The sequence below is a fragment of the Dromiciops gliroides genome, chromosome 1, assembly GCF_019393635.1.
Source record: "Dromiciops gliroides isolate mDroGli1 chromosome 1, mDroGli1.pri, whole genome shotgun sequence".
Lineage (NCBI taxonomy): Eukaryota > Metazoa > Chordata > Mammalia > Microbiotheria > Microbiotheriidae > Dromiciops > Dromiciops gliroides.
This window is the reverse complement of record NC_057861.1, coordinates 423300454-423322837: the sequence shown is the minus strand read 5'-3', so window position 1 is coordinate 423322837 and position 22384 is coordinate 423300454. Positions and strand designations below refer to the sequence as shown.

Sequence of the window (22384 nt, the reverse complement as noted above, 5' to 3'; positions counted from 1 at the left end):
AACTATCTATTTCTCAGATGAAACGAAAGAGAGAAGTAGGTTATAGGGGAAGCTAGGTGGCACAGCAGATAAGGCATCAGCCCTGGATTCAGGAGAACCTGAGTTCAAATCCAGCCTTAGACACTTGACACTTACTAGCTATGTGACCCTGTTCAAGTCACGTAAACCTCATAGCCCTGCAAAAAAAAAAAAAAAGGAAGAAAGAGAGAAATAAAGAAAAAAGAAGTAGGTTATAAATACATAAAGAATCTTTACAGGAGAACAGGAACCATTGTGGAGCATATCATATCACCTTTGTTGAGTGTGACTTCCATGACAATCCTGTCCTTGGGTCCTGGGCCTTTTCGACCCAAGGAGGAAGAATCTCCTTCATCTGAGCCAGGCGCGGGAGTTCCTCCACTGGTATTAGAGTTTGGGGAACTGGATCGGCTCATTAGTGTGGGTGTTGGACATGGAGTGAGGCTTGGGCTACGTAACCTCGTGCGTACTGTGAGGGTTACAACACCTTTCTTGAGTTGCTATGGAAACAAGAACATCAATAGATCAGAAATTCGAAGTGCACTTCTACTAAAAGGGGGAAATAATACCATCAAAATTGCAAAACAATAAGGAATAATCAAGTTGGTTAGAAAGGAGCATCAATGAAACATTTTTTTAAAAAATCACAGAAGAAAACAAAAAATTCAGAAGACAGCAGTTTTGTTACCATCTTATTAAATTATATGTAATATATATGTGTGCATATACAGCCTTCTTAAAAACAAACTTTATATAATAGAAGTTCAATTTCTTATTCAAGCTTCTGGTTTTTCATTGTCTAATGAAATACTTATTTTTTAAAATTCATAATTACTAAGTTCATAATAAAAGAAATTTAATCATAAATTTTTAAAAATAGATAAATAAGTCTCTGCTATAATTCTGTTACCTTAAAGGTCTGAATGGCTTCTTGGTGGGTCAGACCCTGTAGGGATTCTCCATTCACTTCTAGGATTTCATCTCCTAATAATCCAAAGCAAGAGCAAATTAACATTCATCTAGAGTCTACAGGAATAGACTAAGCAGGCCATCAGAACAGTAATGAATACCACAAGTTATTTGATTTAATATTTAGCATAAGATGACTTTTATTGTTCATTGGAACAATATTTCTATTTTCATTAGGCTCCGTTCCTGGGGTGGGGGCGTTAATAACACTGGTAAAAAGACTGGTCAATTAATATTAGAGAGTGTTCTTTATCAATCCTAGCTGGGCCTTGGTCTTTGATGACAACAAACTACTAGAAACACTATTTGATTCAATTCACCAGCATCTGTTAAGTATCCACTGGGGCCTGCATAAAGTGACTCCCTCACAGAGCTTACATTGCACTGGCACGTAAGCTACAAGGTTTATTTTTTAGTCAGATTCTCAGTTTGGCAATAAATGCCCCATTGCAAGGAATTAAAGTGTGATGACAACAGAGGCAATCTTTTGTCATTACTACCTAACACCAACATGAAGCATTAGCACCTAGCATTTGCCAGGCCCCTCCTACATGTATAGGAAGCCAAGCTGCTCAAGTCACTACCACACTCAGGCAACAATTACTGAGGACATGGGAACAAAGACTATGCCCTGAAGCCCCAAGACCAATGTAGCCCCACCTTTGGAAATCACCCAGTTTTCCACTGCCTGTATTTTTGGTTTTTGTCTTTTTTTTTTTTCAGGGCAATGATGATTAAGTGACTTGCCCAGGGTTACACAGCTAGTAAGTGTCAAGTATCTGAGGCCAAATTGGAACTCGGGTCCTCCTGAATACAGGGCTGGCACTTTATGCGCTGTACCACCTAGCTGCCCACTATTGTCTGTATTTTGGGGGGGGTTGTTTTTGTTTTTGTTTTTTTGTGGGGCAATGGCGGTTAAGTGACTTGCCCAGGGTCACACAGCTAGTAAGTGTCAAGTATCTGAGGTCAAATTTGAACTCAGGTCCTCCTGAATCCAGGGCTGGTGCTTTATCCACTGTACCACCTAGCTGCCCACTATTGCCTGTATTTTTAAAGACATTTCCAGACACTCATTTATTGAGTTTGAAGGCCACTGTATGCTTCTCTCTAGATCACTGTGTGATGTGAGATCTTTCACTAATAATCCTAGATACTTCTTCGCTTAAAAATAGCATGGCCAGGGCATTTCCAGAGCTGCTTGGTTATGTCACTAGAAGATGGGAAAGGGCCTGAACATCTCTTCGACTCTTCTGAGCTGAGTCCTGTTTCATATCTGTACACAACATTACTGCCCAGTGTGTACCATGTGACATTCATGGCACAGTCTGTTCCTTAGAACCACAGCAACAAAGAGGAAAAAACTCAGCCCAACAAGGAAAAACAGTTGAAAAGTAGAAAGCACTTTCACAGATGAGGGATTTCCCACACACACTCCAAGAGCCATAACCAGAAATATTCTGATACATAGGGTGTGGATCTTGAGTCACAAGGCCATTTGTGGGGAAAGACCCAAGAAAATTACCTGGCTCTTGCTGGGAGGCTACCTCCAGGGAAGGAAGCAGGGGTATAGTCTAGGGAGAATTCACTTAAGGTACAGCCAAGGGGCTTTCCTATTTAATTCTCCTTGCTAAATAGGTATGAGCTCAGTTGTTTCTCCCTGTTGAAGGAGTACAAGGGCTATCAGGACTTTCTAAATCTGAGGACCTTAGGACAAAACCCTAGTTGTAGCATTTGAATACAACAACACAACATTGTCCTGAATTGTTTAACAGAAATTATCCTGTGGTTTTGCTCTTTTTTTATCCTGTGATTCCTTATGGGAATGTTCTAGGAAATGAAAACATATGACCTCATACACCTCTGTTACTAGCCTACCCTTGTCCAGGTCATGCATACATCCAGAGCTGGAAGGAATCTGAGTGGTCATCTAGTCTAGCCCCCTCATCCTACCGATGAGGGAATTGAGTCAGCAAAGTAAAGTGACTTGTCCAAGGTCACACCTGGACTAATTAAGAAAATAATGCTATATTAGAAATGGGGTGGGGGCAGCTAGGTGGCTGAGTATATAAAGCACTGGTCCTAGATTCCGGAGGACCTGAGTTCAAATCCAGTTTCAGACACGACACTTAATAGCTGTGTGACCCTGAGTAAGTCACTTAACCCTGATTGCCCCCCCCCCTCAACAAAATCCAGAAATGTTGGGAGATAGCACTTAAGAGGATCAAGCACCCTAAAGTATTCTGAGTTATTGATTTCTGAGTTATTGATCCTTTCTGCATCTTAGGCTTTATTCTACCTTGCCCTATTAAGCAAGATGAGTTTGAAGCACATGATCTGAAAGCTAGTAATCCGTTAAAGAAATGCTCTGTGACAGTTTCACATTGTTCTGCAACTAAAAACAAAAAACTCCGGTAGGGAGTTAACCCTTCCACAAAGAGAGATGAATAGATAACCCTCTGTTGTGGAAACATTAAGCCTGTTCACATGTCCTGTCCAAGCACAGGTTTATACCATCATTCCTACTGTGGAAAAGTCTCTAGTTAAGTCTTTACTGACTGACAAGAACCAGCCAATTCAATGAAGCAATAGTTAAATAACCTTTGAAACCAGTTAAAAAATATCCATAACATTTTTGAAAACAGCTTGGAAAATACTGATTTAATCATGTAGAAAAAGGAAATATGTTCATGGAAAAGCAGCAATTGTGCTGTCCTAAGAACTATTTTTACAAGTCCCAAAATTGGGTGCTAATTTTGGCTTTATATAATTAAGATCTATATTCTCAATCCAAAGACTCAAAGAAAGACACATAGATTATCTACATAAAAGAATAATATTCATTCTTTCTATTCTATTATTAAATGAAACATCTTAATAAACTTTTTTTTTAGTGAGGCAATTGGGGTTAAGTGACTTGCCCAGGTTCACACAGCTAGTTAAGTGTCTGAGGCCAGATTTGAACTCAGGTACTCCTGACTCCAGTGCCGGTGCTCTATCCACTGCGCCACCTAGCTGCCCCCATCTTAATAAACTTCAACCACAAAGGAGCTCTTTCACTGAAACAAGTGACTACAAGTTTCTTGGTCATTATCAACTGGGATTTCTTATGTGGTCACATCCCAAAAGGGGAAGGCAAGAAGGGATTTCCATGAAGCTGACCCATCTTTCCATTTTGTTGGCAGGCATAGATTCACACTGAGTCAAAGCCTTATTTTCATTATATCTCAAGAAATCTCTCTCACCTTCTTTGAGTCTTCCATCTGCAGCAGCTGCTCCATTTGGGAAAATAGTCTTGACAAAAATCCCCATCCGGCCCCTGGCTGAATCTTGACCTCCCACAATACTGAAGCCAAGGCCCTGGACCCCAAGCAAAAAGAAATCTTTATTGATCATAACACAGTAAGTTATATTAAATAAATGTTTGCTTTTTAAAAGTGTTAAAAATCAATGAGAGATGAAAGACTTGAATCCTAAAGAATTTGTGAATCAAAAAAAAAATCATAGGAAAAATAGATAATTTCAGTAACCCAATAAGGACAATGATGAGACAGCATACTAAACAGAGACCACTGCTAACTTGATCATGTTCCCAAATTCAGAAAATGTAATATTCTAATCATTTGGAGACAGATTTTGGCTGGGATTTTTTTTCTCCAGTTTCCTGTGATCAGCTTCCTTTTTCAATGGCCATAATTACCTTTAGAGGTCTAAAATGGTTCTGAGGAATAGGGAACCATCATTTCATGCCACTGTGGTGCTATACTATCTTCATTATGGCATTTTATTCTTTTCCACTTCACATTAAGAATGAACCATTTAAAGAGTCCCGGGTATTTGTTCTCTAATAATGGAAAACCATTAAGCTCCCTGAGATTTAATGGGAACTTGTTCTGAGGTCATAGGCTCTGCCTTTCTGAAGATCATGAGAAAGTTAAATATGGTGGACTATATTCTGTCACTAAATCATGTATCCTGGATCAGGTGCCATTTACCTCTCAAAGAATGGGAAGCAGAAAGAAAAGGAAAGGAGATGTAGCTGATCCATTCTATCCTGAGCTCAGGGAAAAGAATGTCCAGATGATACACTATGAACTACATAAAAGTCACATTTAAAAATACTGTTTCTTAGCTCATCTTTCTTTTAAATAAAAATTAAATTAAATTAAAAACAAAACAATACAACCCATAGGTTGAACAAGTCGCCTCAGAGGAATGAGATCAACCCTGAAAATGCCCTCACCTTGCCTTGTCCTTTCATCAGCACGATGTTGGAGATAATGGAGGGCTGAGCTAGCCTCCAAGGGGATTCCACCTGAGCAGTGCTCAGGGACCGAGTTGATTTCTTCACAATATGATATTCCTAAATAGAACCATATTGGACAAGAGTCAGCAAGTCATTATTTCTCTTACTCCTATAGTCCCTTGTCTTTGTATTAAAGTTGTCATCTCATGCCTCATTGTGGTGTGCAGATTACCCTGGTTTTCCAGGGTTCAGCCAGAGGAATGCAAGCTCTGGAAGGTCCTGTGCCAAGCTGGGAAGCTTTCAGCAAGGGCCCAGGGATAAATTATAGAATCCCATGTCAGGGCAATAGCCTAGCCAACGTTGGAGAGGCTTATCACCAGGTTGCTCACAGGGTGATGAATTTTTGAGCCACAGCAACTCTTGGGCATGGCTTGTCAATTTATAAAGTAACTGTGATATGCAGTGTAGGGAATATCCACAACCATGAAGTTATAAAGTCTTGAAATCTTGAAGGAGAAGTTTCTCACCCACAAGAATATTCCAGGTTTTAAATCCCAGGATGATGGAGACAATGAACACTCTCTTTATGCCTTTGATACACATTCACTTTCACTGGGAAGAGACAGGACTAGTGGGCTGCCACTAATTACCATCCACACCATGTGTCATCCATATGTAATTTGTTTTTAGGAACTCCATTAGCACACTGTGTCTTCCTGTCCTCTATGCAGAGTATCACAGGAGTCTATTGCTTGCATCCTGGATTGGAGCCCAGGGTCTGGAAACCTGAAGTCCTTTGGGATTAAGGGTGACCATCAACAGTCTGGTTCTCATTTGGCAAACATCCCACATAGCCCCTAGTCCCAGGCCCAGGTCAAAGCCATGGTTAGAAAGTATCAGCATTTCAAGATCATATCAGCCACTACACATCCACATGCATAACCACACAACCTTTGTTCCATATACAAACACAAACCACATAAATACCCAGATATATTGCATTCTATAAAAACTCTGAGTCTGCTATAGCTATATCTCTAATCCTTCATCTAGAGAAAAGAAAAAGAAAATATTTTCTTATATTTACCATACTCTGTACATCTGACACACAGCAACTTAAATTCTGACCTCCCATTTTTTCAGTATATCAGCCACAGAATATAGGCATACAGCAGAGTGCGGTATTTACAGCATAAATAAGAAGTTAGGTAGAGATCCAGTTTAGTTCTCTGCTATTCTTCATAAAGTTTAAAGTCTTATAACATAGTAGATATAACTTGATGACTTCTAGATTTCCCCAGAAGTTGTATTTATGCCAACATAAGCAAAAAATAAAGTAAAAGCAACTTTTCATTTAATATGAGAATTTGAGATCACAGAGTATTCCTTGTCACCTTATACTTTGTTTTTCTACCTACTGAGTTAAAAATGAGATGTTTTGTGTGGTATTTCTTCAATTCTGCATTACTTTTGTTGTTTGTTTTGCAGGGCAATGAGGGTTAAGTGACTTGCCCAGGGTCACACAGCTAGTAAGTGTCAAGTATGTGAGGTCGGATTTGAGCCCAGGTCCTCCTGAATCCAGGGCCAGTGCTTTATCTACTATGCCACCTAGCTGCCCTCAAATTCTGCATTACTTAAAACAATTTCCCTTTTGCAGCTTGTGATGTTAGCCTCCTGAACTTTAACAAAATAATGGGGGGGGGCGGGTGGAGAGAGAGGAAGGGAGGAGGAAAGAGAAAAAGGAGAGAGAAGGGTAGGGAGGAGAAGAAAGAAGGGGGGAGGGAGAGGAAGAGGAAGAGGAAGAAAGGAAGGGGGAGGGATGGTTGAGTATTTCTTTCCTAAGACTATCATGGAATATGATTGCTTCTCATTCATCCCTTGAATATGAAAGCTTATTCTTGGATTGACAAATGACCTTGTCCAAAACATACTCAAATACTTCCCCTTTCAATACAGATCTATATTTCATTGACAGATCTGTGACCTCACTGATGTGAGTATGCCTTGTAATGATATAGATAATACCACATCTATGCCTGCCTATCCTATGTGACTCTCCATCATTTCCTCCCATAAGTTCATATGAGAGATTCCTTGCAACATACTAGAGGCTTTCCTTGTATTTCCTTGACACTGCTAGTAGACCAATGGAACATGTGAAACGTTCCTGAGTTATCCCCTGATCTTGATGTGACTGGCCTCTCTTCTTTGTCAATCCTACATTTCTTTGATGACATCCTTTACACCACTTGTCCTGCATGTTAAGTCTTTTGAGTGCTTACAGATATCACTTGGGAGGCATGCCCTGCAAAGTTTCAGGGCTAGAAGCAATCAGCACACTGCCCTCTGCAAACAGGAGCGTCTGGAAGACCTCAGTATTTGAAGGGAAGCTTTCTTCCACGTGGATTATGTGCCAAATAACCCCCATGATAGTGGTTAGCACCTTTAGTGAATGCATGTCTCCCTGTTTGATTCCTTACTTGATATTAACAACCATAGGGTCAAAACAACTTATTATGTTGTTGTATCGTTTGAGGAATCTTATATAATTTTGACATGTACATGGGAAACACCTTGTTGAAGAGGAGTCTTTAAGGGAGCATTTGGCACAAATAAGTCAAATGCCATTTTATAGTCAATAGCAATAATAAAAAGCTAGCATTTATAATACTTTAAGGTTTGCAAGGTGCTTTACATATGTTCTCTTTTAATCCTCCCAACAACCCTCTGAGGTAGGTGCTGCTAAGCACCCCCATTTTACAGATGAAGAAACTGAGGAACAGAGAGGTTAAATGAGTTGTCATTTAGATAGGAAATCACATAGATAGTCAGTATCCAAGACAGGATCTGACCATAAGCCTTCCTGACTCCAGGTTCAGCATTCTACCCACTGTACCACTTAATTGCTAAAAAATTAGCTTTAAAAAAATGTCATGGCCTCTTATATTATCTTTATTATCTTTTGGGGGGGGTCGGGGCAATGACGGTTAAGGGACTTACTCAGTGTCACACAGTTAGCAAGTGTCAACTGTCTGAGGTGGAATTTGAACTCGGGTCCTTCTGAATCCAGAGCCCATTTTTTATCCACTGTGCCACCTAGCTGTCTCCTCTTTATTGTCTTTTAGTCAATTGTTTGATGATGTAGTTTAAAGTAGACTATGGCTTGCTAAGGCCTGGCTGTTTCCTTATTCTCATCTTGCATGCTCTTAATATTAATATAGGTTATTCTCATATAAATGTTTAGACCTATGGGAAAGTATGCATATGGGTTGATAAGTATTGGCATTTTCTCAGTCACTTTTTTTTCTGGTAATAATAAGTTCTGGGATTTTTCCATGTCTCTGGTATCTTCCTCTCCTTCAGCTATATTCAGAATTGATTCCTTCACACCTTCAATAGTGTGTTGTCTCCAGTATGGATCTCAGTGGAATCTTCTTAGTCCATCTTCATTTTCTTCTATGGTATTTCTTCTCCCTCAAGCATCACCCCTGGGATTTGGATAGTAAGAATCCAGATGTGATGGTTTGATATCACTTTTGGTAAAAAAGAATTTTTTAAAGAATCTTTACTAATCTGTTCTGTCTTTCATCTGTTTGATATCCTCCTTCTGGTTTCATTTTTTAATGCCCCTGAGTTCATGATGTTTAGTTGGGTTTCTTTTCATACCTCTTAAATTTGTTTTTCCTTTTCCTGCTTCATGATATCTTATGAGGTGACACTTCACACGATTTTCACCATTTTTCTGCTGTTAAATTTTAGAAATGAGTTTATATTCTAAACTGGTGTTGCCCTTAGCTTATTTTTGTGTTCCCTAGGAAGAGAATATGTTGCCTGAGGCAATTTTTAGGTTCTTTTATGCTATACTATTGATTTATGATAAGACTTCTACAGAAATTGTTATAATGGGTGTTTTCCTGTCCTCCTTCCATTTCCCATTTTTGGGATTAATATTTTGTTTAAGTTGGTGAAGTTTGGGTGGTTTTCATGATATGGCATTCCCTCCCCTATACATTTTTGTTCTGTTTTGTGGTTTCCTATCAGTTCTGGTGTTTGCTCTAACCAGTTTGACCATAACGCAGACAGCCAACTCTGAGGAAATGATCCTCACCTTGCTAATGAGCTATTTCCTGCCTTTTAAAATATAATTGATTTAATTCTTGTGACTTTATTTGGTGACTACCATATCTATACATCTTTGAATTCTTTTGCAGAAGTATTTGTGATGTGTGTATGTATTTGTGTGTGTGTGTGTGTGTGTGTGTGTGTGTGTGTGTGTGTGTGTGTGTGTGTGTGAAGATTCAATGTAGCCCACAAATCTTTGTTTCTTCTCATTCCTCAGGCCGGCACCAAAATGTTGAACATTTGGGGGTTTTTTGACCATCTTTGCCTTTGCATTGAAATCATCATGCATCAAAGTTTCTTCCCACTATAATCCCTCTTCCTGTCTGGGGGCCAGTGGACAATGTCTAACATGAGAACTCCAGAATGTTCAGGGTATCCCTCTGTACTTACAAGACCATTATCATCATTTAATTTGGGAGGGAAAGTAATAAAGGACAGTCTAGCAGAGGAGTAAAAGACAGAAAATGAGAAGAAAGTAGAAGAAATGGGTAAAAGAAATGAAAGACATCCTCAAATTGTGTCAGAATTACAGCTTTTAAGTTAAAAAATTTGTATACTTTATATCAGTATCATGAAATGCCCCACATTGATAGATAGAGTTTCAAGTATAACAGAACTTGCTCTTTTCTCTGTTAAGGCTAATTTTACTACCGGAGATGTGCAATTGGTAACAAAAGAAGACCCCAGAGTTCTATCCTACGATGTACTTAATCCTCAGAGAGAGATTATTACTGTAGACCATCTCTGTGTCTCTCTGAAGGTATATTTAGTTATCAATCCCCAATGGAATACTGGTTGCATGGACAGATGTTTTATTGTAATAAGACCATGATGGGTGTGGCATGTAACCAAATTTCTGGGAAGTATCATTAGTTCAATTGGATTTAATTGTTATTACAAAGTAATGGCTTGGGGGCAGCTAGGTGGCGCAGTGGATAGAGCACCGGCCCTGGAGTTAGGAGTACCTAAGTTCAAATCCGGCCTCAGACACTTAACACTTACTAGCTGTGTGACCCTGGGCAAGTCACTTAACCCCAATTGCCTCATTAAAAAACAAAACAAAACAAAACAAAACAAAAACAAAGTAATGGCTTATTTCACTTATTTCCTAGAGGGTGTAGAGTTAGTTTTGGTGTTACATAATGTAATGTTGTTTGAAAAATCTGACAATGATTTAGATTTTTAATATACAAAACTAGATGTTGGAGTTGATACTCTAAATATTCTAATTAGCCCTAGGGATGCCTTATTATTTTTGAGTCTTTACTCCAAATTGCTGATCCACAGGATAGTAATACCACTTCCCTGAAAGGAGGGATAAATATTTTGCAAGGGACTGGCTCTCAAAATTCAACAGGCCCTGAGAACTTAATTCAAAATACTTAATGGTCATATTTTTGTGTTGCTTGGAAATTTTCCATTATTATTAGGGAAAATTTGTCCCAAATCCCAAGGTAGTTTCTAAAATAATATCCATTGATTCAGTGTAAATCATCATTCATGCAAAAAGGGAACCTTATTTTGAACTCCATATTATTGAACAGAAATTGAAATCTATTGGGACTCTAGATCTATAGATGTTACAACCCAAACCAGTGATTCTGGCGATAGTGAGAATTTATATGGTCGTATTGATGAGATCATATATCAGGATATGACACATGGAATAAAGGTAGCGGAATTACTTCCAAGTATTCCTATACTAAAGGGATCTCCATACATCTTTATTACAAAGATGGTCAATGGTATGTGTAAGTTTGGGAGAATTTATTACATTTGACCCTTTGTCCCATTTGTCTATGCAGTATGTATTCTTTCTGTAAAAATCCTAAGCAAAAACAGCTTTGTATAATTGATTGATTTTAGATCTTTTCATGTGTTCTCATTAATCAATTATTAATGGATGGAAATTATATGTTAATGAATCATGTTACTAATCACTGTCATGTAATTTATGTGCAACTGTAATTATTTATTTATAGTAATATCTAGAATTGTTGTATGTTATATTCTGAATCAAGAACCTAATTCACATTCTTTGTTATCGTTGTTATCCTCGATAGTTAAATTTAAGATCTTCTGTGACTGTTAAATTTTATTAATCTGAGTCTGACTCCAGGTAGGATTATCAGGGAATCCTGTTGAGCCAATGAGTCAAGGTGCCTTCAACCCTAAGGCAATTTACATCCATAAATTACAGGTGGTAGAATTGTCATGGGAAAGGTTGGGAGAACAACTTTTAGCAAGGGTTGAGGTAGGATTCTCCTGACTTAATTTCCACAATGTGACACCTAGCTGACTCTGAACCTGACTCAATGCACTTGGCTATCTGCATAACCTTTACATGGAATTGCTCTAGATTTTGGGAAAGAATACCTTTCCTTACTGTACAGTTTATTTCCCCAATCTTTTGTGGTAACTTCTTATAATCATGTCAGGTGTCATATGATTAATACAATATTGGCTTTAGTCTTAACATCTGTTCTTTCTTTCTTTTTTTTTCTTTTTTTTTTTTTTGTTGGACAGTGAGAGTTAAGTAACTTGTCCAGGGTCACAGAGCTAGTAAGTGTCAAGTGCCTGAGGCTGGATCTGAACAAAGGTCCTCCTGAATCAAGGGCCGATGCTTTATCCACTGCGCCACGTAGGTGCCCCCTTAACATCTGTTACTAACTCTGTTAGATCCTTTAATTTCTCATAATGGTATGGGGATAATTAGGAAAATGATGCAAAGAGTGGTAAAACCAGGATATGAATCTGTTTCTTAGTCAATATAACGCTTGTTTTAATCCTGTGTTAAAGAGAGCTATGTCAACATAAATTTTGATTTATTTTGCCTTAAAGAGACATCCATTTTTGTTAAAGGTTATTTATTTAGATATGGCTAAAAGTTAAAATTATTTCTATAACTGAATTGATAAGCACTATTGTGAGATTACTTAATATTTTGTATATTATTCTTGAATTTTAATAACAAGTTAATTTGAGAACTTTTATATGATTTTGTTTTTTTATATCGTAGCTTGTGCTATTATCAATCAATCTTGTTGTTCATATGTGAATTATTTGGATGATATTATTAATGATGTTGAGGAATTACAAAAAATCACTAACTAGTATTTTGCAAATAACACAACATACTCATGTACAAGAGGGTACTACTTCCTGGTGGGACCCATCTTCATGGTTCTCAGGGGTAGCCTCATGGTTTAGCAGTAGGGGCTTATTACAATTTATTTTAAAATGGTTCTTAATCATTTTAGGAGTTCTTACTCTTGTTAAAATAACTATGAACTATTGTACTACTGAGTTTTTTGAATGTTAACTTGATTATAAGTTGTATATTATAGATGTTCTCCAAGTGTATTTCTTTAGGCACAAACTCTTCCAAGATACTACACATATTCTAGGTTCTATTTATCTTCTTGATGTACCATCTTTTGCAAGATGCAACATGTCCTCTTTGACATCTGCAGTGATCTTTTATTTTACCATCTGGATCCTAATTTAATATTGATGGACTTCATCTCACCTATACTCTTTGGACTTTATCCTTTCTTTTGGTGACAAAAATGCAACTACAAAACAGGAACCAGTAACTGACCTCCTGCTTCTGAGTCTTCCAAACCTAGCACATCTTCAACTATAAATATGAATGACTCTTCCTGGTCTGAACACTGCTCAACTTTCAAACACCATTGTCATTGCTATGTTGAAAACAATGTGGCTCTGTGTGATCTGTAACAAAATAACCAGTAGATATAAAGGGAGAAGAATTATTCCATCCTGTAATCCATGTTATGATTTCTATAAGAAAGCTATATGAGCAGTCCATAGAGGAAGACTTATTGACAGTAGTGGTTGTCCCACTTCTTTTCATTGTGTAAGGGGCTAAAATTCTAGCTAGTCTGTTTAAAATATGTAATGAGTGGTGGCCAATAAATAATTATAAGCTTTAGCAAGAGTTAGACTTTTAAGCATTTATTAAGGAGAATAAGAATTTGGTGAAGAGAGAGAGAAAGAGGCCTTGATTCAGCTATATATCTCAGGAAGCCCACATTTCTGCTCCACTCTCCACATGAATCCTGACAAAAGAGAGAGAAGCATCCCTTCATCCCATAAGCCTCCTGTGACACTGGGAACATCCCATCCACTTGCACACACACCTCCAAGCTAATTGGCTGGTAGCTTTGATAGACAGTACCCACGAGGAAACGTCACTTCCTGATGCCAGGGATAAGCTGCATGGCTTGCCCTCAGATGCCTTCTCCTCATGGTGGAGCTTTCCTATAGTAACTCTCCAGCAGGTGGCATCACTCCAATTGTTACAATTGTCATGAGAATCCAGAATTGATTCTTAATTGCCACTCTTGCAGATTTAAGAAATGTGTTCAGGTTGGTTTGTAGTTAAGACCCTCTACAGTAACTACAATTACTACTACAGTAATGAATTATCAATTTGATAGTCCCTATGGTCCTATGTTGTAAACCATCATTTTATGGAAATATTGTTTATACTTTTTGTGCTCACTGGCATATTAAGTCTAAGCTTTGCTGTGTTTATGATTCTCTAACTGTAGGATAACTAAATCAATATCCTTGTACTAATGTAAGTTGCACCCATTCACATTATGACACCTGTAATTTTGTGCCTCGGTTGGGGATTGCCCACTCTGGAATTTGCACGACCCATTGAGGACTTTCCTCTATGCATTGAATTGTATACATTTTTTTAGATTGTTAATGATCCAAGAGACAAATGTGAGCATTTGTCTTTGGATCAAAGAAGGGATAATGTGAGTGAGATTTTCCACAACCCTTAGAAACATGTGATTTAACAGTAGTACTAAGCAGTTTATAGACTACAAACTGTGATATTTTTTAGTAGCTTAAGAAAATGATAATGAAGATAGATACTGAAAGGCGCTAATGCAAATGCTAACTTCCCTACTCTACAAGCTTAGCAAAAGACTCAACTGACTTCCAATTGTGGTTAGGTATAGCCACCAATCAGCTTAAAGGTCAGATACCTAAAATAGTAACTTCTGAGCTATAAGAGACCAGTCAGAGCCAGTGAAAAGTTGGAAAGCCAAGCTTAAGCAATATGGTGGAAATTCTTGATAGCTGAGAAACAACTCAGAGAAATATAGGCCAGAGAGGCTGTGTCCAAAATGGCAAAGACACAATCCAGTAGAAGGCTTCTTATGTTATGAGCCTGTTACTTAGTAACAGGACTATTTTAAGTAGGCTATATAGAATGGCAAGTGACTGTGCTAGTATCTGACTGATGATTTCTTTCTTCCTATTCTGTACTTATTGTATTTGTACCCCTTGGATTATGTTAAATTGTGGGAGGAGTCATTGTGTATAAATATCTGTGGATCCTGAAGCTTGGGGTCTTTGGGTCCTAGACCTGAAACTGACTTTATTGTGAGACAGGATCCCTCTCTCAATAAACCTATTTTCTTTGGCTTGGAGACTTTGGTTTTTTCTTCATCTAACACCTCAGCTTAGAAATTTTCAAAACACATGCCTTTCCAAGTCAATCAATCATCATCATCTACACCACAGCAATATTGCAACCCATTCACATTCTATCTGAGAGATTGTCCATGGAAGTCCCCCCCCCATTTTCTGCATTCCTCCTATTCTTGGCTACATGGGTTTTATTTATGCAAGAAATATTTCATTTGAAATAATTTAGATTATCCACTTTACACTTCAACAACACTCTCCCTTTATGATATAGTTTAAGGTCTGATACTGCTGAAACTTTTTTCCTGGTTTCTTTTAAGTTCCTGACTTTTTGTTCTTCCAAATGAACTTTGTTATTTTTTCTAACTCCATCAGCTTTTTTTTTTTTTTTTGGATGAGGCAATTGGGGTTAAGTGACTTGCCCAGGGTCACACAGCTAGTAAGTGTTAAGTGTCTGAGGTTGGATTTGAACTCATGTCCTCCTGAATCCAGGGCTGGTGCTTTATCCACTGTACCACCTAGCTGCTCCCATCAGCTTTTTTTAAATAAAAGTTTTTATTTATATTTTCTGTTGCTTATATCACCATAGGTGTCTCATGTATCCCTCCTTTCCCTTTCCCAGACAGCCATCTCATGAGACATGTGGTATTTTTTAAAGAGAGGAACAAAATCAACTAAACCAATCAATGTGTTGAAAAAGTGTCAAAGCAAGGCCCCTGTGTAGCACCTGTGGACCTCCTATCTCCTTGAAGAGGAAAGTTAGGGATGCCTTCTTGTATTTCTTCATTCAAGTTCTGTGTGATCTTAATAACTCTGTTATATTTACTTTTTTTTTTTGAAGGCAATCAAAGTTAAATGACTTGCCTAGGATTACACAGCTAGTAAGTGTCTGAGGCTGAATTTGAACACAGATCCTCCTGACTTCAGGCCTGGTGCTCTATCCATTGTCCCACCTACCTGGTTTTTGTTAGATTTACTTTTGATATTTTGGTGTCATTGTTCTTTCCATTTAAATTATTGTAGTTATTATGTATATTGGTTCTTGGGTCTACTTACATCACTCTGCATCAGATCCTATAGATCTTTTCATGTCTTCCATTAGCTTTATCCCTGGAACATGAAGGCACGTAGCTGATAGTGCAAAGAGCCTGTTTCCCTCCATAAGGACAAATGAGAGACTTAGTCCCTTGCCCTCATAGAGTTGATAAGAGAAAAGGCAACTCCTTGAAGGCTAATGCAGAAAAATTAGAGAGAGGAAGGCCTTTCCTTGGCCAGATCAGGTACATGAGATATTGCATTGGTAGTCAGGGGAGCAGAAACATCAGACTGACCTGTCTTGCCCCAGCAGAGTCAAGCTGCTGTGGAAGGGAATGTTTCCGGGCACTCCGAGAAAACTTCTCCAACATCTCTCCACCAGGGTCACCGTTTTCTACTGTAAGCTCATCATCTTCTCCAACGGATTCTAGACGAGGTGCACCTCCTAGAAAAACAAAGGAAATATATTTTCATAAGGATAATAGTAATGTTTGGGTTGGGGTTTTTTTGAGGCAGTCAGAGTTAAGTCACTTGTCCAGGGTTATACAGCTAGTAAGTGTCTGAGATCAGATTTGAACTCATGCCCTCTCTACACCAGGGCCAGGATGCCATTCACTGAACTACCTAGCTGTTCCTGAATTAAAGTTTTCAAAGGGTTTTACCCACATTCACATTTATTCCTCGAAATAACTTTCTCAGGTAAGTGCTATTATTGCCCCTCTTTTGCATATAAGGAAACTGGGGCTAAAAAGGTTAAATAACTTGTCATATAGTAATTGACTATCTAAACCATGGATCAAGCTCAAGTCTTCTTGACACTAAAGCCAGTGTTCTATCTACTGTGCACACACTGCTTCCCAAGACATCAGCTAGTTAAGAAGACAACCATCTACAGTTATCATAGAGCTGAGGTTGGCTTAGTTGCTTGAAAGCAACAAGGTACTTTGTTTGTCGCTCAGTTACCCACTGAGATCTCCACCTGCTTTCCATGCCTTGTGACCATTCATTCCAGGCCTTGGAGAAATCTCTCTTCTCTGAAATCATCTGCAGAATGACTTGGTTGGTTTAGTGAATAAAACCGAATATTTTTAGACGAGGAGCAATGTGTACATTTGTTCCAAACCGACACAGCAGCTGTTGATAATTCAATAAATAACGGCAAGAATGTTCATAGCAGATGGATTTAGCAGCTGGTTTTAAATTTCCTAGAGATAGATACATTTATTTATTTTAGGACTAAAATATTAAATAGTGAATTCCCACTGTTAGGAGCAGATATATAAGATTGGAAGGATCTTTTAATTTCCATGTGCAAAATCACCACTTTAAGAAATCCATCCAAAACATTTAAATTAAATATTCATTCAGATCATGTAACATTTACATAAGACTACCTGCTGATTCAGGAAATTTAAAATTTTAGGTGTTAGAAGACAATAGATACAGTTATTAAAATATTTAAAAATGTAACTGTTTGGCAAAATCTTTTCAATTGAATTCAAAAGGTACATCTTAAAATCTAAAAGATGAAAGTGATTCATTTACAGATAGGCGTGGCAATCTACAGATGGGCCATAGTACCCTAAATTCAGGAATATTAAAAACCATCAGCTGTGAGCATTGACTTCAGATAAACATAATGTTTAAAAGGCTCACCCAAGATAAAGACTTCATTTTTGGCTACCTAGATTATCAAAGTCAAGATTTCAAAGCCTGAATGTCTCAGAAATACTTTTTTTTTTTTTTAGTGAGGCAATTGGGGTTAAGTGACTTGCCCAGGGTCACACAGCTAGTAAGTGTTAAGTGTCTGAGGCCGGATTCGAACTCAGGTACTCCCGACTCCAAGGCCTGTGCTCTATGCACTGTGCCACCTAGCTGCCCCTCAGAAATACTTTTAAAAGTTTTCATTCAATTCAGTAGCATTTGTGACAGACAACTTCCTAAGGACAAGTTACTGTGTTAGGTGTAGTTTACAGATAGAGATGCCAACATGAGAATAGGCCAGTGTGTCAACAGCCTGGCCCATTCTCATATTGATTTCTCCATCTGTAAACTGTTGGTTTCTCCGTGTAGACCAAAACATATGCAAGAAGAAAGAGCAATGACATTCGTTTTCATTCAGAATGTGTCCAGGGGGAGAAAAACCCTAATGTGTTTGTTCCTAATTTTCAGTTTCATATATTTGTAAGAAGCTGCCAACCCATGCTGAGGATGTCTGGTTTTGACTATGTCCCATAGGCTTTGCAAAGCTATCTGCAGGTATAAGGTAGATGATTTCAGTGGTGCATGGATACGAGGTATTTTTCTCTGCTAGACTGATTAAGATCCTCCTCCTCTTCTCCATCTGCCCCCTTTTTTTAAAGACTGGGACTCCCTATGTTTCCCAGGTTGGAAATGCAGTGGGTCACTCACTAGCTCAATATCACTCTTGAAATTGGTTCCATGATCTGTTTCTGACCATAGCTTGTTCATCCTTCTTTAGGTAGCCTGGTGGCTCCCTATTTCCTGGGGCATTTTATGAGTGATGATACCAGGATGATGGAAAGTTGGGATAGTATGGGTCACAAACCTTCTCTTCAGGGAATAGCACAGAGTTCTGGTGCTATCTTAGCTGCTTTGAACACTGCTGACATATTCCAGTCAGACTGTAAAAATAAAGCACAATTCCAGTTCAAGAAGAAGATGCCTGACAAAAGTCTTTGGAAATCATACTACTTTGACTTACTAAAAACTAAGAAAAAGCAAACTGACAAAAAACTAAACAAACAAACCTATAGGTGTCCTTTAGTTTAGGAAAGTTAATCATAAGACATTTAGAGGCAAAAAGGAGCTAAGATGTTATCATCAAGGCTGACATTATTCTGGGCTTCATATAAGAAAGTAGCTTTATAGCTACATTTATACCCTTATCTATGTCTGTATCTACATATCTATATATCTCTATATGACAGATCTCTATCGATGCTGTTCCACCCCATCTAGATTGTAACTGGTTAATTTCTCTCACAAGCACTTAGTACAGTGCCTTGTACTTGACAAGTTTTGAATAATTATTTTTAATTGATTGTGTCATCCACAATAGAAAGACAATTAAAGGGAGCAGTCTGCCATGAAGAAGGGAGGGGAATAGCTACCATCATTAAGCAATCTTATTGATTGCAACTATTTAAACAAATATACAAACTATTTAAACACAGAGCAATATGGAAGCTCAGGGATCTCAGAGGTCCAGTCCAACTCAAATCCAAATAAGAATCCCCACTATAATATCACAGACAAGTGGCCATCCAGCCTTTTCTTGAAGATTGTTAGGGAGAGGAACTACTTCTCCTTCTTGCCAAGACAGCCCTCTCCTCTTCTCAGAAGCCCTCATTGAGTTGACCTTTGAAGGAAACAAGAGATTCCAAAGAGGCATAGGTAAGGGGTAGAGCACATTCTAGAATAAGGCAAAGAGGCATAAGATGGATTGTCACATATGATGAGCAGTTGGGCCAGTTTAGCAGAACACAGACTGTGTGAAGGGGGCCAACATGAAATGGGCTTGTGAAGGTAGCCTGGAACTAGATTATAAAGGACTAAAAACTCCAGTTAAATTCAATAAATATTTATGAAGTGTCTACTATAGAGCAGGCACATTGTGCTAAGTGATGGAGAAATAAATAAGAAAGACAGAAAGCTCCCTTCCTCAAGGAACTTACTGTCCAGAGCAGAATGCACAAAGAGAAGCAGAAAAATTGGGTGGGTGAAGGTGAGGGTGGGAGACCAGTCAGGAGTTACCTGGTCACTGGGTCATGAGGTCTGGTGGAATTGAAACCAAGAAGAGCTGCTAATGGAAAATGGAGAGTTATCTGGAAAGGTCAGAGAGGTCAGAGCCCACTCTAAAGGAAGGCTTTGGGAGGAGTGGTATTGTTCCAGCCCCAGTCAGAGGGGAAAGGAGAAAGTGCAGAGTATGAAAAACTGAGTCACTTGGCATGGTGATGACCTTATCCTTGTCCTTGAGTTCCTACCAAAGAGAGCTGCTAATGGAAAATGGAAAGTTACTTGGGAGAGTTAACTGCGCAGAGTCATTAGTCATTTGCATTTTACACTGAGTCAATAGTCAGTCACTGGAGCCTCCTGAACAAAGGTGACCAGTATGTCTAGCATCTCACTTTGGCAGCCATGTTGAAGGCCCATCGAGGAGGGTAAAGACCAAGCTAGGAAGTTGCTGCCATGTAGTACAGATGAGCCGTGATGGAGGTCTGGGTTACTGTTGTGACCAGGTAAGAAAGGGAAAAGAGATGCATAAGATGTTGTAGAGGTAGAATCATAAAGAACTGGCATCTGATTGGGTATAAGGGAGAATGAGGAGTCAAGGATGGTGCCAAGGTTTCAAACTGGGGCAAATTTCTTCTCAAGGCTAAATATTTCAAATCCATTAACTGATCATCAAATGGCACAATCCTGAGCTCTCTTACCCTCTCAGCCTAGTTACCCTCTTATAGATGCTTTTCCTTTTGTCAACACCCTTCCTAACATGTGGCCACTGGAACTGGGGGGAAAAAGAATACTTCAGATGTGAGCTTTCCAATCTAAGGCAAAGTGTGACTTCCTGGGCCCTGAACATTATGTCTTACTTCGTGCAGGCCATGCTGGAACATGAACAAGACATAGCCACACTCCCTGCTGTATCACCCCCATATTATCTAGCACTTACATTTTGTTTTTATATCTTTTTTTGGTGAGGCAATTGGGGTTAAGTGACTTGCCCAGGGTCACACAGCTAGTAAGTGTCAAGGGTCTGAGGTTGGATTTGAACTCAGGTCCTCCTGAATCCAGGGCCAGTGCTCTATCCACTGTGCTACCTAGCTGCCCCTAGCACTTACATTTAATTAATTGTATGATATATTGCTTCCAAATTACTCCTGTTTCATTACATCTATCATCACACACTCTCACACACGCACACCAAGCTTCAGTTTATCCCAGCATCCTCTAGCCCCATCTGATTTCATTTCAGTTTCATCTACCTAGCCCTACCCACATTCCTGACACCTGTCACAACTCGTCTGTAAGTCTCGTATAATAATAAATTTAATAGGGGTAATTAAGAGGAACCATGGGATACTAGAGAGAGAACTGGCCTTAGATCCAGGAATACCTGGGTCCTGCCTCTGAAACATACTGGCTCTGTGACCTTGGATAAGTCCCCTAATGTCTTGGTGCCCTAGAAACACTCTGTAAGTATTGGTTTCAGAGGAACTACATGGATAGAAAGAGCTTCTTTATCTGGGACTTCCTGAATCAATAAGTTAGAGGTCAGGTCCCTATAACAGGAGCAATAATTGGGCCTTTTGCTTCCCAGCACATTTGCATTTCAAAGGTTCTGTCTCAATTTCTTTGGTGTGGAGTAAGAAACTTAAAAGAAGACTTGTACAGACACAGGGTTAGCACTGGGGCAGCTAGGTGGCACCACTGTGGAAAGAGTACCCAGTCTGGAGTCAAGGAAGACATTTTGAGTTCAAATCCAGCCTCAGAAACTTACTAGCTGTGTGACCCTGGGCAAGTCACTGTGAGGGCCTTCCCCTCCCAGACTGATTCTTTTGTGAAGGCAAACAGAAATCTTTTGCCTCAACTCTTGCCTAGCCTTTAACTATTGAATCATCATTGCCTCAGATAGGCTAAGGCCTGGGAAAGACCTATAAAAGGCCAAGGTCTCCCACTGCATCCTGGGTCATCTCCAGTCATCCCGACCCGTGTCTTGCCACTGGACTCGGATGGATCTGGAGGAAAGACTGAGGCTAGTGACTTTGCACAGCTCTTTGTCACTTCAATCCAGTTCACTTCAGTTCATGACATCACCCTCCTGATGGCATGGGTCCTCCCTCTTCAAGGAAGGAAAGATCAAGAACAACAAACAATGAGGAAAAAGGAAACAAACATTTCCTTACCCCTTAATGTGTGCCAAGCACCCAGGGATGTAATTACGTACAGAAGGAAAGATAGCCCCTGCCTAGGAGGAGCTTGGGCTAAGACAGCACACAAAAGGGAGTAGGGCATGATTTTGAAATCTAGCTAGTCAAGAACAGGGTCTGAAGGGGAATGCTAAAGCAGGTTGGCCTTGCCCCTTCACAAAACTGGAGCCTCCAAGAGGACCTTCCCAATAGGAGAAGTAGAATGGACTGTGTGGGGGGATATTCCCTAGTGGGCAGGGTGCCAAGAGGATTAGGATACTGTAGGGCAAGGAGGCCCCTGGAGCTGAGGAGAATTATAGGCTAAGGCAGGAACAGCAGCATGATTTTGTAGTCATGGTTACATTGGAAGGAAATTGGTCACTGTCTTTGTTATAACATCAATCAGGGGCGGCTAGGTGGCACAGAGGATAGAGCACCAGCCCTGGAGTCAGGAGGACCGGAGTTCAAATTCAGCCTCAGACACTTAACACTTACTAGCTGTGTGACCCTGGGCAAGTCACTTAATACCAATTGCCTCACTAAAAAACAAACAAAAAACAAAACAAAAAAACCCCACACAAAACCATCAATC

General features: G+C 39.2%; 1 protein-coding gene across 2 annotated transcripts in view; it reads right to left on the bottom strand.

The window, feature by feature from the left end:
- The window catches only part of PDZD2 (PDZ domain containing 2), a 514363-nt gene that overhangs the window by 64377 nt on the left and 427602 nt on the right, over positions 1-22384 (bottom strand). For both annotated transcript variants that reach the window (XM_043975400.1, XM_043975401.1), the window contains 5 exons: positions 16156-16304; positions 5228-5347; positions 4230-4344; positions 929-1002; positions 293-518 (listed from right to left, as the gene is read on the bottom strand). In XM_043975400.1, coding sequence (XP_043831335.1) covers positions 293-518; positions 929-1002; positions 4230-4344; positions 5228-5347; positions 16156-16304 — 684 coding nt within the window. The remainder of the gene's footprint in view (positions 1-292; positions 519-928; positions 1003-4229; positions 4345-5227; positions 5348-16155; positions 16305-22384) is intronic.